Here is a 14,595-nt window from a genome sequence, read left to right on the forward strand (position 1 = left end):
TTTATAATTTTATAACACTATTAAAGCTGTAAATATAAATAAATTTATTAAAAATATTATAGAAATTATTTATTACAGATTATTATTAGTGCAGATTATAAGCTAAATAGATTAATATCACGACAGTACAAAATTATAAAGCTGATCATTTGAACCAAAAATATTATGCATAAATATTATAATGCACTTTCGATGGAGACCTTGACTCATCGCCTAAGAGATCATTTACATAGTATGGCCACACAATACTAATGCACATCGTAAATGCATTTTGTCTGCTTTCTCCGAAGGAAAAGTCTCTTTTTAAATTTGAAGGATACCTCGTTTCATTTGTGAGTAAGAGCCAATGATATTAGTGTTATAGTTCGCCCACCGTTTGTAGGTCCCTGCTTCGCGTCTTTCCAAGAATAGTCGATTCATGCTGAAGGGGAGAAAGAAATGAAGGACGTCTGAATTGGTCGCCAACACGCGAAATCACGTGCTTTATAGGTAAAATTTTCCAACTGTTATACAAGCAACATAGTTAACTACAATAATCATAAAAAAGAAGTTAATTTTCCGTCTGTTAATAATAAACAACTCATCCCACAATACGGACTGATTACCCTATTATCAGAATGGATTCTCCTTTTTATGAGATGCGCAGAAGTGTCGAAGGATCTCAAATCGGTGGGCGTACTATACTAGGAATTAAAGCGTGCGCTGCAACACGACTTCTGTGAATCAAGCATCAATTTTTTAGTGCTGATGCCTACATTAGTGCTAATGTAGGCATCAGCACTAAAAAAAAAGTCATGCTGATTTCTTAAGGATCTATATCCAAGTCGATATTGCTACACACACACACACTCTCTCTCTCTCTCTCTCTCTCTCTCTCTCTCTCTCTCTCTCTCTCAGCAAGATAGGCTGTGGATTTGCAATTGTGGATGGGTGTTTGTGAATGCCGTTAAGCGGCAGGTGATCATCGTACGGTGACCACCACCACTACCACAGTTTACTGAGGAGTTGAAGTGGCTTATAAATGTACCTTATTTAGATAGGAACTAACGTATTATTCGACCCTTTGTCCGCCAACGGTACTAATGTGATATAGACTTACAACGTTTCGTGAATGGAACTCACATTAACATTCACAGCTGAAATATGGAACAGCATGATAAATCAAGGCATTTATGCAAGTAAAATGTTTTCAGCACCTCGAGGAAATCATCAGTTAGAAAAGATAGTTGACCAAAAATGATGGAAGCAACCTCAGCTGCAATACAGCTCTTCTTTTAGATATAAAAAGCACAGGATTCACATGAAAGAAGCACTAAAACAAAGATCTCTCTACAATCAGCATAACTGTTACCTTCTACACCAAATAAGATTTCCTATTAAAATTGAAAATAAAACAAAATATATGTTGTACAAAAGAAAACAGTACGATTCAATTTTAATGAAACCATTTGTCAGTCATCTGTGATCGATGAATCTCTGTGACGTTGGTTTAGTTACTTAGTCAGAATAAACGACAGCCAATATCCCATCTAAGAGGATATCTTCTCGCAAATCCTGGGAAGATTTCTATCTTCCCAGGATTTGCGAGAAGATATCCTCTTGCGATTTGTGAGAATTAATAAAAGAGAAGATGGAAATCCTGTAAATATGCCAGGATGCTCACCAAAATGCAGATCTGGCGAAGCCTGAACGAGGAAGGAAAAAGGTTTGGATTAAGTTGTCAGACTGGTTAATGTACCGGCTCTCAAACCAACAGGCTACGGGTTCGAATCCGGACACGAGCATGGATGTCTGTGACGGTCTTTAGGTGGGATATCAATTTCATTAGGCGGAGTGAGACACCCCAGTTTACTGGAGGCCTAAAGTAGCTTGAAAAAGATTCATTTCTGGTCTTTAGAGCAGAGTTTCCGGACTATGAAAAAAAAATAATAAAAAATAAAAAATAAATAGATAAAATGCTTTCCGTAGCTCACTCGGTTTCTTAGATTGCCTTTGGCTAGAAAGACCTGGGAAATGGAAGTGGATAAAGTAGGCAAAATAAAATTATATGCCATTTACATTAAGCAATTATACAAATAATCAAGTGCATTTTACAATAGCATTATTATATACTAAGTGAGCAATAAGCTGTGTATGGAAAAAAGGAAGCAGTTTCATAAATATCTAACATTGATCAGTGTGATAAGACCATTTAATAAAATGAAAGGTTGTAAAACCTGCAGCACATGGGTGTCATGTGGGGTCAATGCGTGTTTTTTTTTTTTTTTTTTATCATTTATTTAAAATGTATTTACCCGTTAATACGTCGAAAACGTAGTATTATTCAAAAGGCTCGCTTCTAAGACTCGGCAAGTGACGTTAATGTTTGGGGAAAAAAAGTGAATGAATATTTAAACAATTGTGTTTACTAATAACAAGCATGAGACCTTATCAAAAGGCATTCACCTTTCGTTGAATATTTGAGCAGTGGAAAATACACTCAAGTATGGAAGAATACAAACATTAGCGAAAAGGAAAACATATAGGTCGCCAGCTATTCACTGGGTTAGTTGTTTTTTTTTTTCTTCTTCTTTTCCTTTTTTTCTTTTCTGTGTGGGTGTTGATGGATTACTGATATCAAACAAGCTATTTTGAGATGTCTTAGATGTTTTGAAATATTTCACTGCCCTTCCTGAGAAAAAAAAAAAATAATAATAAAATCAATCACGTGCAAATCTTCCCAGACGACTAGTTAAGGATGCACATTAACAGACTACATAACATGACCGGTTTCACACTCAGTCGTTTTCCAGAAAGTTCATACACCGGCAGCAACATGATGCTGCAAGCTGTTACTATAGCAACATTGCTCGTTGACCAATGAGAAATCGACAGTTCAGGACACGCGCGATAGCTCAGCAGGAAGTCAGCAGGGGACATGCGTGATGGAAATTTCCCGTTCTAGAGCATTCGGAACGAAAGGAGTTTTTTTTTCAACACTATATAAACGCTGAATTTGCTTAGGGGAACTGTTCAGTTAGGTGAGAACATTGCAAAGTGACCATCGTCATCCGCCGCATCTTTGTTACCTCTTTTTTTTCCCGATTGATTTCTACTTTACAAATTAAGGTAAGGATTTGTTTCTGCTGGCTTCTTGCCAAATATTAATTCATTCGCGGTCTTTCTATAGGAAACGCGACGGTGACGCGTTTATGCGCATTTCTGTCTTTACATTTATGCGGCACGGTGTGAGGTACACCTCGAGATATTCCTTTCCATAGTTTTCTCATTGTGAGATTTTTTCAAGACGATATTAAAGTTTTTTTCTTACCTCCCACAGAATCTTTGTAATAATGGAGTCCATTAAAGTCCAGAGTCCAAACGTTCGCTACACAGAGAAGTATATCGAGGCTGGCTACATTTACGAGACAACAGCGGTGGCCAAGGAAAATGGATGTTACAAAGTAAGTCCTTAAAATGTTTTTAAATGCAAGATTTTTTTTTTTTTTTTGCATGTACAATTTTATTCAACTTTTTGAAAATTTCAAGGTTTTTTCCAAAAATATTTATAAAAATTAAATTTAGAAACTGAACATACGAATCTTTATTATTTTTTTTATCAATATCGAGTTCCGCTATACACTAATATGCCTGAGCAAAGATATTTAATTGTTACTTAAAGGTAAAAACTGAAACCAATTGCTTTGAATCTTGTCGAATGTGAAACGCAATTTCCGCTTCGAAAGGCAGTGGATGATGACGTCACAGGATGACACGTGTCGAAATGATCCGGCCTCTTTCCATTTTCCGAATGCTCCAAAATAGAAGGGATACACGTGTGTGGATGTTGGGACACCTTGATTAGTTTTTTGGGTTTTTACTACTTTCCTAAAAAAAAGTGATTCGGTAATACTTAGCACCCCCCCCCACCTCAGCTATTCTAACTGAGCGTAATTAGATTTATTTATTATTACTAAACCTATTAAAACGAATATGGTAGCCTATAATTGTTTTTTTACTGAAAGTTGTTTTTTATTTATTTCAATTTTTATGTATTCTTATTTTTCATTTTTTTCAATTTTTTTTTTATAAACATCCCAAATGATACTAAAAATAAACGCAAGAGAAGAAAATACTTTTGCATAGCAACTCTTAAGAGCTAAATAATACATCATTATACTTTAAAGGCAATTTAAAAAAAAAAAAGCTGGGGTGGAAACTGGGGAACATCTCGGGTGGAATAAAGCAGACGGACAAGTAGTCGGTTAAAATTATCCAATAAAATAAATAATAAAAAAAAAATGGCTGAATCTAACCTAGTTTATTCTCTTTTGCTGCAGGTTACACCACGTGCCACACGCATGACATTTCGAACTGAGCGCCATGTGCCAAAACTTGGAGTGATGCTGGTTGGCTGGGGCGGTAACAATGGTAGTACTGTCACAGCAGCTACGATAGCTAATAGATTGCAATTGTCATGGCCAACGAAGGATGGAATGCAGGTAAAGTATTACGGAAAATCATTAAAACCTTTTTATAGTTCTAAAGTGAATTTAAAATTTTTGAGTTTCATCTATCTACACATGCTCAGTACCATTGTAAAATAAAATTAGAAAGCAACAATAATGATTATTTATCGTAAATACAAACAAACTGCTTTATTTTTTTTTATCTTTCCATTCTAGAAGGCAAATTACTTCGGATCCGTTGCTCAAGCATCAACTGTATGTCTTGGTACGTCAGAAGAAGGTGAAGTTTATGTCCCACTGAAAGATCTACTTCCTATGGTCGATCCCAATAACATCATATTCGATGGGTGGGACATTTCGTCGGCCAACTTGGCCGTAGCTATGGAACGCGCTCGTGTTCTCGACTACAACTTGCAACAACAACTAAAAAGTCACATGGAACATTTGGTTCCAAGGCCTGCTATTTACAACATCGATTTTATTGCTGCTAATCAAGAATGCCGTGCAGACAACGTGATTCCAGGAAACAAGTGGGAACAGGTGGAACAAGTGAGAAAGGACATTCGAGACTTTAGAAACAAACATAAAGTGGACAAAGTCATTGTACTGTGGACCGCCAATACGGAACGTTTCTGTGATGCACTTACGGGACTCAACGACACTGCTGAGAATCTGTTGAATGCCATTCAGCAAAACTCTGCTGAAGTGTCTCCTTCCACCTTGTATGCTGTAGCAAGCATCTTGGAAGGGGTAAGTTTGCTTTTTACATTGCAAAGCATGACAACGAAAATAAAGGATTAAAAAACAAGATATAAAAATCATATTTACTAACTTTTCTTTCTTTGCAGTGTGCCTATCTGAATGGATCTCCACAAAATACTTTCGTTCCCGGGTGTGTCGAACTGGCTAACAAGCACAAAGTGTTCATTGGCGGAGATGATTTTAAATCAGGTCAGACTAAATTCAAGAGTGTAGTGGTAGACTTTCTTGTTAGTGCGGGGATCAAGCCAGTGTCCATCGTTAGCTACAATCATCTTGGTAACAATGATGGAAAGAATCTGTCGGCTCCAAAGCAATTTCGCTCCAAGGAAGTATCTAAAAGTAATGTAGTGGATGACATGGTGCAGTCCAACAGCGTCCTCTATCGTCAAGGAGAAAAACCTGATCACTGTGTAAGTATTCTTATGACAATTTCTGTAGATTTTTTTTTTATCTTAATAATTTCCTGCTGCAACTAAATTTAATTTTAAGGAAACTTAAATGTATAATGCTTATCCTTATTAAATGTATTGATAAATAGAAAAATAAAATTCAGATTTAATAGAAATAAATCCAGAAAGTTATCTTCGTAACAGAACGCGATAAAAGTAAACTAGAGCGTGCTTGGCGGCAGACATTTTTTTTTTTTTTTTTCGGTTTTATCACAAGCACGTGGAACGTTTGTTTACACTATTTCGGTTTCATTGAAAAGCGTAACCGCTCTCCAACCAACAGGCTGCAGAAGCGAATCCCAGCGTGGGCATGTATGTTTGTGCTTGTCTTTAAGTGGGAAATAAATTTCATCACCCGCTGCGAGACCCACCGTCCCCGCTTATCAGAGGCTTGAAGGGGTTTGAAAAAAAGTTCCATTTGGTCACTAGAGCAGGGTTTTCCGACTATGTGAAAAATAAATATAAAAATGAAAAAATGTATACTGTTAAATATCTTTGAGAAGGACGTGCGCACAAAATGAATATGCAATATTTAAAGAGAAGATTCTCTGCAGTGATCATAGAAGTAATAACTTTATGTATTGATGTTTTTTTTTTAAGAAACGATCTCTAAGCGATAAGAACTCAAGCGATATTCTTCAAATGAAGGGACACGTAATTAGCTTTTTTCCCTAGGCGAATACAGATAGATGAATCTCCTAAACACTTGCCTACATCAAATCCATTACCAGTAACTGGACAGCCATAAAAATAGAGACAGTTTGACTGAACAAAGTTAAATACGGCTTCTAATTATACAAGATTTAACCTAAATCAGATTTTATGTGATCAAATATAAAGAGAAGCTCTTAACTCTTTTGTAGATACATTATTTTTTTTAAAAATCCAGAACACATATTTTGTCAATAGTATTACAACACACGACATGTGTATCCTTTATCTAGTAAGTATTGGGGAGGGTTCATCAAGCCAGCGACTGCGCTCTAAAAGCAAGAAGGATGTGTTTAATTTCTCACGAAATATTATTTTCAAATATATTTGTTTTTTATTTTTAGCATTCGTTTTGATGCAATGCAAAAGCGATTATTTAAAGATGCATAGCAAATTCTTATTTTAAATAACAATACTGTAAAAATGAAATAAAAAGATTTAGATGAAGATGCTTGTCAGCCCTGTGTAATAGCAATTAGGCTAGAAATAGACTCCAAAATAAGTAAATATCGGATCATAAGCATTATAGCGCCATCTATTGACAATCGAATAAGTGTATTTAATTTCCTTGTTTTTATACGATAAAAGAATCACTGTTTTTTCTTGCCTCAAGTTCATTGTATTCAACTTAAAAGTGTGGAGTTTAGAAGCGAATTCTAAGTGGTTTTGATTTATTTTATTTTATTTATTTCTAGGTTGTTATCAAGTACGTACCTTATGTTGGTGACTCTAAGCGAGCCATGGATGAATATATTTCTGAAATCATGATGGGAGGACACAACACTGTTGTTGTCCATAACACTTGCGAAGATTCCCTTCTGGCCAGTCCAATCATTCTAGACCTTGCCATCCTCACCGAAGTGTGCCAACGAATTACTTTCTCTATTGGGGATTCGCCCATATTCCAACCCTTCAATTCGGTATTATCCATTCTCAGTTACTTATGCAAAGCTCCATTAGTGCCACAAAATGCACCCGTAGTCAACGCGCTTTTCAAGCAACGTGCGTGCATCGAGAATGTGTTTCGAGCATGTTTGGGTCTTCCTCCCCAGAATCACATGGGACTCGAACACAAACTCAGCGATCCATCGCAATGGGTGACAGGAGGAGCTAAAGTAATTAACGAAGGCGCCAAGAAATCGAAAAACACTTTAGTAGGAGGTAATGATCACAAAATTGTCTACGACAGCAGCAAGGTCAAAGGTTACGTAAGCAACCTAGTAAACGAGAGCGTTATCGCTCACTAGTTGCGAGGAAGTTTCTATCAGCAAGCATGTATATAGTATATCTGTTAAACGCGCAAATTTGACATTACTCACAGGGAAATTAGGATAAAACGATAGTTTTTACCACACAAGCAAAAAAACAGCAAACATCATCATTTCCCTTGATGTGCATCCTTGTGTATATTTTTTAATCTGTTTGTGCATTGTAATATAAACTGCTATTTGTATCACGTACAATAAAACCAAATCATTATCAGAATGTCGTTTCCTTGTTTTTGTTCTGTTTTAAAATAACACTGGCATCGATATATACAGTGTCTTTTATATACTGTATATATATATATATATATATATTTCTCTAGTTTAGCAAATGTTCATTTCACTTCCAGTATGGATATCACGTGCTTATTAACGAGAATTCTAACAAAAGAGAGAGAGAGACGAAAACTTTTAGAGAGACCATTTACACGTCACATATTTTTCACCAACTTAAATAGTCTTAATACATATAACGAAAGTGGCAAAAAACATTGGATTGAATAACACACAAGAGTTTTGAACAAAGCTAGTTGTTGCTGTCATGTTCTAAGTCATAATGAGTATCATATTCGCGGTTGTTAGATTTTTGATGAATGCGAACAAAACTTAGTGTAGAATTAAATCTTAGTTTCTGTTACATTGTGTATGAGTAAGTAGCATTTCTGAAGATTCTTTAATAATTTTATAATTTTAGTTATGATTCCTAAATATGATCAATAAATAAATACATTTCTAGGGAGGATTTGCCAGAATACTTGGTTGACTTGTGTTGCGAAAGGCTAATTCCGATTTATGCTTCGTTTTTTTTTACATGTTCTGACATAAGTATCTCTCTGGATCGTCCAGTCCGGCCTACATAGCAAATTCTACAAGAGCAATGAATTTTATAAGCTCAGGTTTCTTTATGAGCCGCTGTACAGTTTTTAGTGGATGTAAGAATCCAGAAATCTTGTCCATTGGGATAGAAGACATTCTGACATTGTAATTAAGACGTATTCCCTTATTCTTGATGAAGGGTAAGGAGACAAGATTTCTAATAAACATTTCAGTTTTGAAATCTGGCTTATTAGAAAGAACATTCGGAGGTGTGTCTAACCCGTTAATTGTCTGAAGTCACTGAGAGAGTATGTCTCAGGTACCGGAGCTCTTCATTCCTATTTTTTTTTTCTCTTGTCATACAGGATATCATGCCTATCTTTTGTAATGGACGATGGTGTGAAGCAGCACGTAAGAATCTTCCAGTTGTGGTTCGTTTTCGTTAACCAAATTCTCGTTAAGAATCATGTGGTCTCCATATACGGAAAGTCAAATAAAGAAGATTGTTAATTTTTTTTCAACCAGGTTGAAGTATAAGTTGCTGTAGGATTAAAACTAAGCAATATAGGTGCATTACCGTAATTTCGAAATCGATTTCAAAATCCAACCTTTTATTCCTACTCATTACCTCTTATTTCCAATACACCGATGATTAAATTTCAAAGCCTAGCTGAAGATAATTTATTTATATAATTTTTGCATAACGTAATTGCAAGGCAAGTATTATTAGTGCATGTCGGTTTGCTTCATGCGTGTCTGAATCATAGGCATTAATAAAGCACGCTACTTAAGACATCGATCAAACTTTACAGAGTAAACAGATCGAAAAGTATTTCTTCTTGGAATGTCTAACTCCAAAGGGAATTAAATCTATGTGGTAACGCAACGTGTGTGTTTCTAACTGGAATATTCTTCGCAAAAGGGGAGCGTGGAAGAGATTTAAATTTAATAACATCGCATTCCTAATCGAGAGTATAAACAGAATATCGAACATTTTCATTGAAAATATGTCCCGTTATAGTCTCACTGCTTCAATAAACTAAGCGAACTCAGAATACGGGTGTGGAAGGTTTTTCTCCATAAAAACAGGCAAACCAATCAAATACACAATCGCCTCATAGCCTTAGTTGATTCGGCAGTAATTCCAAAAAAAAAAAACTGTATTCATACCAAAACAAAATATGTCACATTGTAATTAGTTACTCAAGTTACAACCAAATACACATTGGGCCCGTCCATGAATCCCTAAACTCTCTTTTATGGCTTTTTACATTCTTCTCTCCCCTTTGCAGAGATGGATATACAGTATCAAGGTTATTTTCTGAATATTATTATATTTCCAAAATAATAAGTTAAAAGTCCGTGCATAAAAATTAGATGTAATTGGAAACTTTTGTACCCTGTAACCTAGCAGACTAGTCGTTAAATGCTAATCTAATGAAAAATTGTTTGTTTTACAAAAATAAACAGTTGTCAAAATAATAGTGTCTTGTTACATTCGTGATGATGAACACAGACTTGTAACTGATTTGTGATATTCCTCTCTTAAAGATGTCACAAAAATGCAAATATCATACGAAAATGAGGAGTATTGGCATTGGTTATAAATAAATGGTATATTGTCTCCTGAAGACAGTCTCTGTGACCAAGAGCACACAAATGAACAAAGACTCTCGCCTAAATGGCTTCAAGCGGGATGATAGTGGGATCTAGATGGGTTGGTAAAAACATCTCGAAAACTGTTGCAGTCATCCTTCTAATAACTACAGAAAACAGTGTCTTGGATAAACCAAAATGTGATAAACAAAAGAACTTCAACTCTGTGTCGTTCATGTGGGGGGATATCCACTGCTTCATTTTTTGGGCTGTTTTCGAGGGAAAATGTCCAGAGATAGAATCTTTCAGAGTGCTAGTCGTTGGTTTTTCTAAAGTTCAGCATCATCAGCAGACATCACTTCACTTTAAATCTTGAAAAACAAATGCTATCCAATTGTTTGAGTTCTAAACACTGCAAAGATAACTTGGAAGTGTTTATTTTCTCAGCAATTTCTCCATTTGAAGTAGAATCGGATGCACACGAGTTTTGTTTTTTTCTTTTGAAGCCTGCCATCTTTGGTGTGAAACAGAAATCGCCGAAGGGCACAACACACAATACAACTTGAATGCAACCAATAATGGAAAGGGACCTCCCTTCCCTGTGATAGCAACCCATTGTTGACCCATTGGAATGTTTTCATCGCACCAATCACAAGCCTTCACTATCTAACTGATACAATACGGAATTAAGGCTATTCAGTAAAGTGGAGCCGGTCTAGTTGGACGAGTAGTTAGTGTATCTGCTCTCCAGCCAAGCGAATCTCCCCCCCCCCTCCAGGGGGCATGGATGTTTGTGATTGTCCTACTAACTCTGTGTGGAAAAGACATCCGCGACTCTAATACTTCTTCTAGCAGAAGGATTCACCTCCTAAAACCAAATGAAGTACGGGAGTGACCATACGGCGTCAGCAAGTATGCGTTTAAATTAAGTAAGTTTACTGAATTTTAACTGGATTGATCACAACAAAAATTACAGATGATAAAACGTTAAGCTAGGTATATATTCTGGACAGCTGGTAATCGCACTGAAAAATTAATGAATTAGATATACAGCAACAGAAGTGTGATAGACAATATCAAGGAGGAATGCATTCGATGAGTATATCTGTTTTAGACGTAGAAAAAGGCCATCAGAAATGTGAAGAGGAAGGTGATATTTGACCAGAAATGATCAAGTATGAGATTTTAAGTGGTTTCACTCCATAATTCAGAAGATCTGGTTTATTTATTTAGCGTATGATGACACAAACGGCCGTGAGGCCCTTTTTACAGGGAAGTACGGCACCATCTCAATCCCCCCCTAATTTTATCCGGGCTCTGGACCAGCAGAGCTAACAAAAAATCATGGAAAATCAGGCTTATGGCTGGGTCTTAGGTATTCCTGACTGTAATCCGTGTGTGTTCACGGGGCCGGTTTGCCTGTTCTGGGGGACGAAAAACCCGAGTTTCCGAGTGAAACAAAAACCCCTACCTCCGTATGAGACCGGCTAACTCACCTTTAGTCGAAAGAGACCAGATAAAGGTTCCTCACGGGAATCGCTTCCTGAATTCGATTCCCGTCCGGGAATCGAATCCAGATCTTTCCGACCAAAGGACTTCGTCTATACCGACTGAGCTACGGAGGCTCTAGAAAACCTGGTGAGAAGGTCGAATTCTATATGATTGGGGTAAAGCGAATAACTACCTAACGGTTAGTCACTAGTGTTAATCTATAAAAAAAAAAGGAAAATATTTCCATTTTTAATATCGGAATTACGAAGTAATCAATCTGGCTGCTCCGCGTGACATTTCTACGAGCATAAATGACTGAGAAAATTTATTAAAGAGAAGAACAACAAATTGGGTGCCAAATAGGAGGGGGTCGTTCAAGATTAGATGTTCACTTTAAGACCAACAGTCGAAAATCATTGAAATGTAACAAGGATCTGTATTTAAACTTTCATAGGGAAAAGACATAGAAAAAAATTGTCAGGAGAAAAGCTTTTCAACACACTAGAATTACGCGGCACAAATGAGCTATTATACAAAGCAATACGCAGCCTATATTTTATTCATGTCATCTGTTAAAAACTGAAGGAAGATTGTACTCAAGGTATCAAGAAACGATGATCGATGATATTAGGAATGTTTACTAAGATTTATTGAGTCACATAGCTTTGGTTTACCTCCAATCCTCCCTGTTGCAAAACCATTCGGAAAGTTATTTTGCATGTGAAAATAAATGAACTGTCATAAGGCAAAAAAAAGTTAAAGGCGCACTTGAAAAACGTAATTATTTTCCCCGAGTCTTTCTGTACCATAATTAGCACTTCGTTTCAACTGAACAAGCTCTTTTAAAATAAGCGATTCTCTTTTGGGTTCAGGTAAAAATGCAGAATCTAAATCATTATTTTGAATTTTATTAAATTAATCCATACGTTTTGCCGGCGCAGATGCCAATACAGGAGCCAGAGTAGAGTGGAAATGAAATAAAGCTGTCCCGTGCAAAAACCAAATCTAATCAGTTTAGCACTTTTGCTGTCTGGTGGTTGCTTCAAGTACCCGCTTACTACTACTACTCGCTTTAACATGTGAAAAACGATTTATGACCTTTCATTAAATAAGTTTTACAAAAAATTATGATAATAAAATATCTTATTTATTTCGAATATAATAATAAATGATACATTTTAGGACCAAGTATTATGGTATACAAAGAAGAATAGTTTGTAAAAATTAATATATTATTTCGAATAATATAATAAATTCAATTCTAATTACGCGAGCTAAAACCGTTAGCTGATTTGTAATCTTTTGTAGAAGTGTGTTTGTTCCGATCTTAAAATAAACTCCGATAGGTTACAGATCTCATTCATTCAATTCGCGTCGTGAATCTTCTTAACTTTTACACAACGTCAGAGGTTTTTGAAAAAAAAAAAAAAAAAACATTTATCTTGTCGATAAAATATTTGTTGATCTGCAAAGCTAATTTTAGATCGCATGAGTATCAAGGGTTGTTTGTGAAATTTCTCTTGCTTCAGACAAAAAAGTGGCCTGTTTGTTATCACTTTCGGTTGCTTTTATTTTTTAATACAAATAGTTTTGTATAAACAGAAAAATAATTTGTTTTACGGAACGAAGCTTGCTTTTTGCATTGATGCTGCTATCAATGGGTCACTACTTTACGAACGTCAGTTTTCAATCTCCAGGTTTTTGGAAGTCCTTTAGTATGCAGGGGAAAACACCCTGTTTGCCTACGCAAGTAGCTGTAGTCTTGAGTTGTAGGTTCGTTGGAAAGTCATGAACGCTGTCAATATAAGCCAAGCAATGTCGAATAACAAGTTCAATTACATACTGTTCAGGGTAGTATTTATATACATTGTTACAATAAAGTGCGCATTGCTTACGTCATCTCTTTCCCCTCTGACATTTATTCATGAAATGACATTTTAAGTTAAACGGCTACTGGACTTAAATTTTCCATTTGTCAAAGAACATACACGCTCGAATATCCCCAACCTTAATTCCCAAAGTATAATTTAAGTGCACAGTTTTTATAAAATGCAAATCTATGCAAATCACCATTTTATGACTATTAACCTTTACACCGAGATATACGTTTTAAATGCTAGTAAAATAAACATGTTACATTTGCTATTTTAAAACGGCACTCATCATTCTAATTTACATTTTAGGACCAAGTATTATGATATACAAAGAAGAAGAATAGTCTGTAAAAATTAATATATTATTTAGAATGATATAATAAATCCAATACTAATACTATACAATAATTCCAATACAAATACTATACAGTAATTCCAGTTACTCATTTCCACGTTTTTAAACGTGTAAATGTAACCACAATTCGCACAAAGTTTCGGAGAAACTTGACTATGAAAAAAAGCCTAAAATATTAATGTATTTTAAGTGATCAAAAAAAAAAAAATTTGTAACATACCTTATGACGAAAGTACAACTTCTAAATATCAAGAAATAATTAAGTTTGTCTCGCTCATCTAACCTCGCATCCAGTGGCGGCCAGTGAAAATTTTAATTGGGGGTGCTGCATAAACAAAATAAAATAAAAAAATAAAAATTCTTTTTTTCCTAATCAACCAATTTATTAATAAATAAATTTAGATGTTAAAAAATTGATTTATTAAAAATATTTCACCATCACCACGAACAAACACCAATAATAAAAGTTTCGTATCTCACAGAAATAACGCGCGCAAGCATACTATACACTGCCCAAAGTGCAGTGTCAGATTCACTAGTTACGTGCAATGAGAAGCGCAAACGAATATCGGAGAGTCTAGCTGCAATTGGTCGAACGTGATAATATGGACACTGCGTTAGATCGCAGTGCATTTGTTTCGTAATCTAAAGCGTTAATCGAATGTCAAAACATAAGATGTAACCTTTAACATGTTGTAGTGCATTTATATAATGTTGTAAGCATTGTTATTATTTATAAACACAAACAAAATTTATTTTTTTCATTTTTTCCTTGGGGGTGCTGCAGTGTCGCAGTGCTTATGTACGGGCCGCCAGTGCTCGCACCAA

General features: G+C 35.6%; 1 protein-coding gene and 1 long non-coding RNA gene across 3 annotated transcripts in view; one reads left to right on the forward strand and one right to left on the reverse strand.

The window, feature by feature from the left end:
• The window catches only part of LOC150099529 (uncharacterized), a 135,494-nt gene extending 121,423 nt beyond the window's left edge, over nt 1–14,071 (reverse strand). Inside the window, exon 1 of the long non-coding RNA XR_016549364.1 lies at nt 13,988–14,071. This is a non-coding gene — a long non-coding RNA (uncharacterized LOC150099529). The remainder of the gene's footprint in view (nt 1–13,987) is intronic.
• Nucleotides 2,999–7,855, forward strand: Inos (Inositol-3-phosphate synthase). 2 transcript variants are annotated; one of them, XM_090403799.1, is made up of 6 exons: nt 2,999–3,108; nt 3,320–3,443; nt 4,320–4,481; nt 4,665–5,198; nt 5,297–5,620; nt 7,066–7,855. In XM_090403799.1, the coding sequence occupies exons 2-6, from the start codon at nt 3,333–3,335 to the stop codon at nt 7,615–7,617; spliced, it is 1,683 nt and encodes a 560-aa protein (XP_090259925.1). In that variant the 5' UTR covers nt 2,999–3,108; nt 3,320–3,332; the 3' UTR covers nt 7,618–7,855. The 2 variants fall into 2 exon arrangements, with proteins under 2 accessions (XP_090259925.1, XP_090259926.1); XM_090403800.1 differs by lacking the exon at nt 2,999–3,108 and having other exon boundaries at nt 3,211–3,443.
• Nucleotides 14,072–14,595: the final 524 nt, after the last annotated feature.

The sequence above is a fragment of the Typopeltis vanoorti genome, chromosome 14 (genome assembly GCF_054136105.1).
Source record: "Typopeltis vanoorti isolate ZY-2024b chromosome 14, IOZ_Tvanoo_1.0, whole genome shotgun sequence".
In the NCBI taxonomy this organism is placed as follows: domain Eukaryota; kingdom Metazoa; phylum Arthropoda; class Arachnida; order Uropygi; family Thelyphonidae; genus Typopeltis; species Typopeltis vanoorti.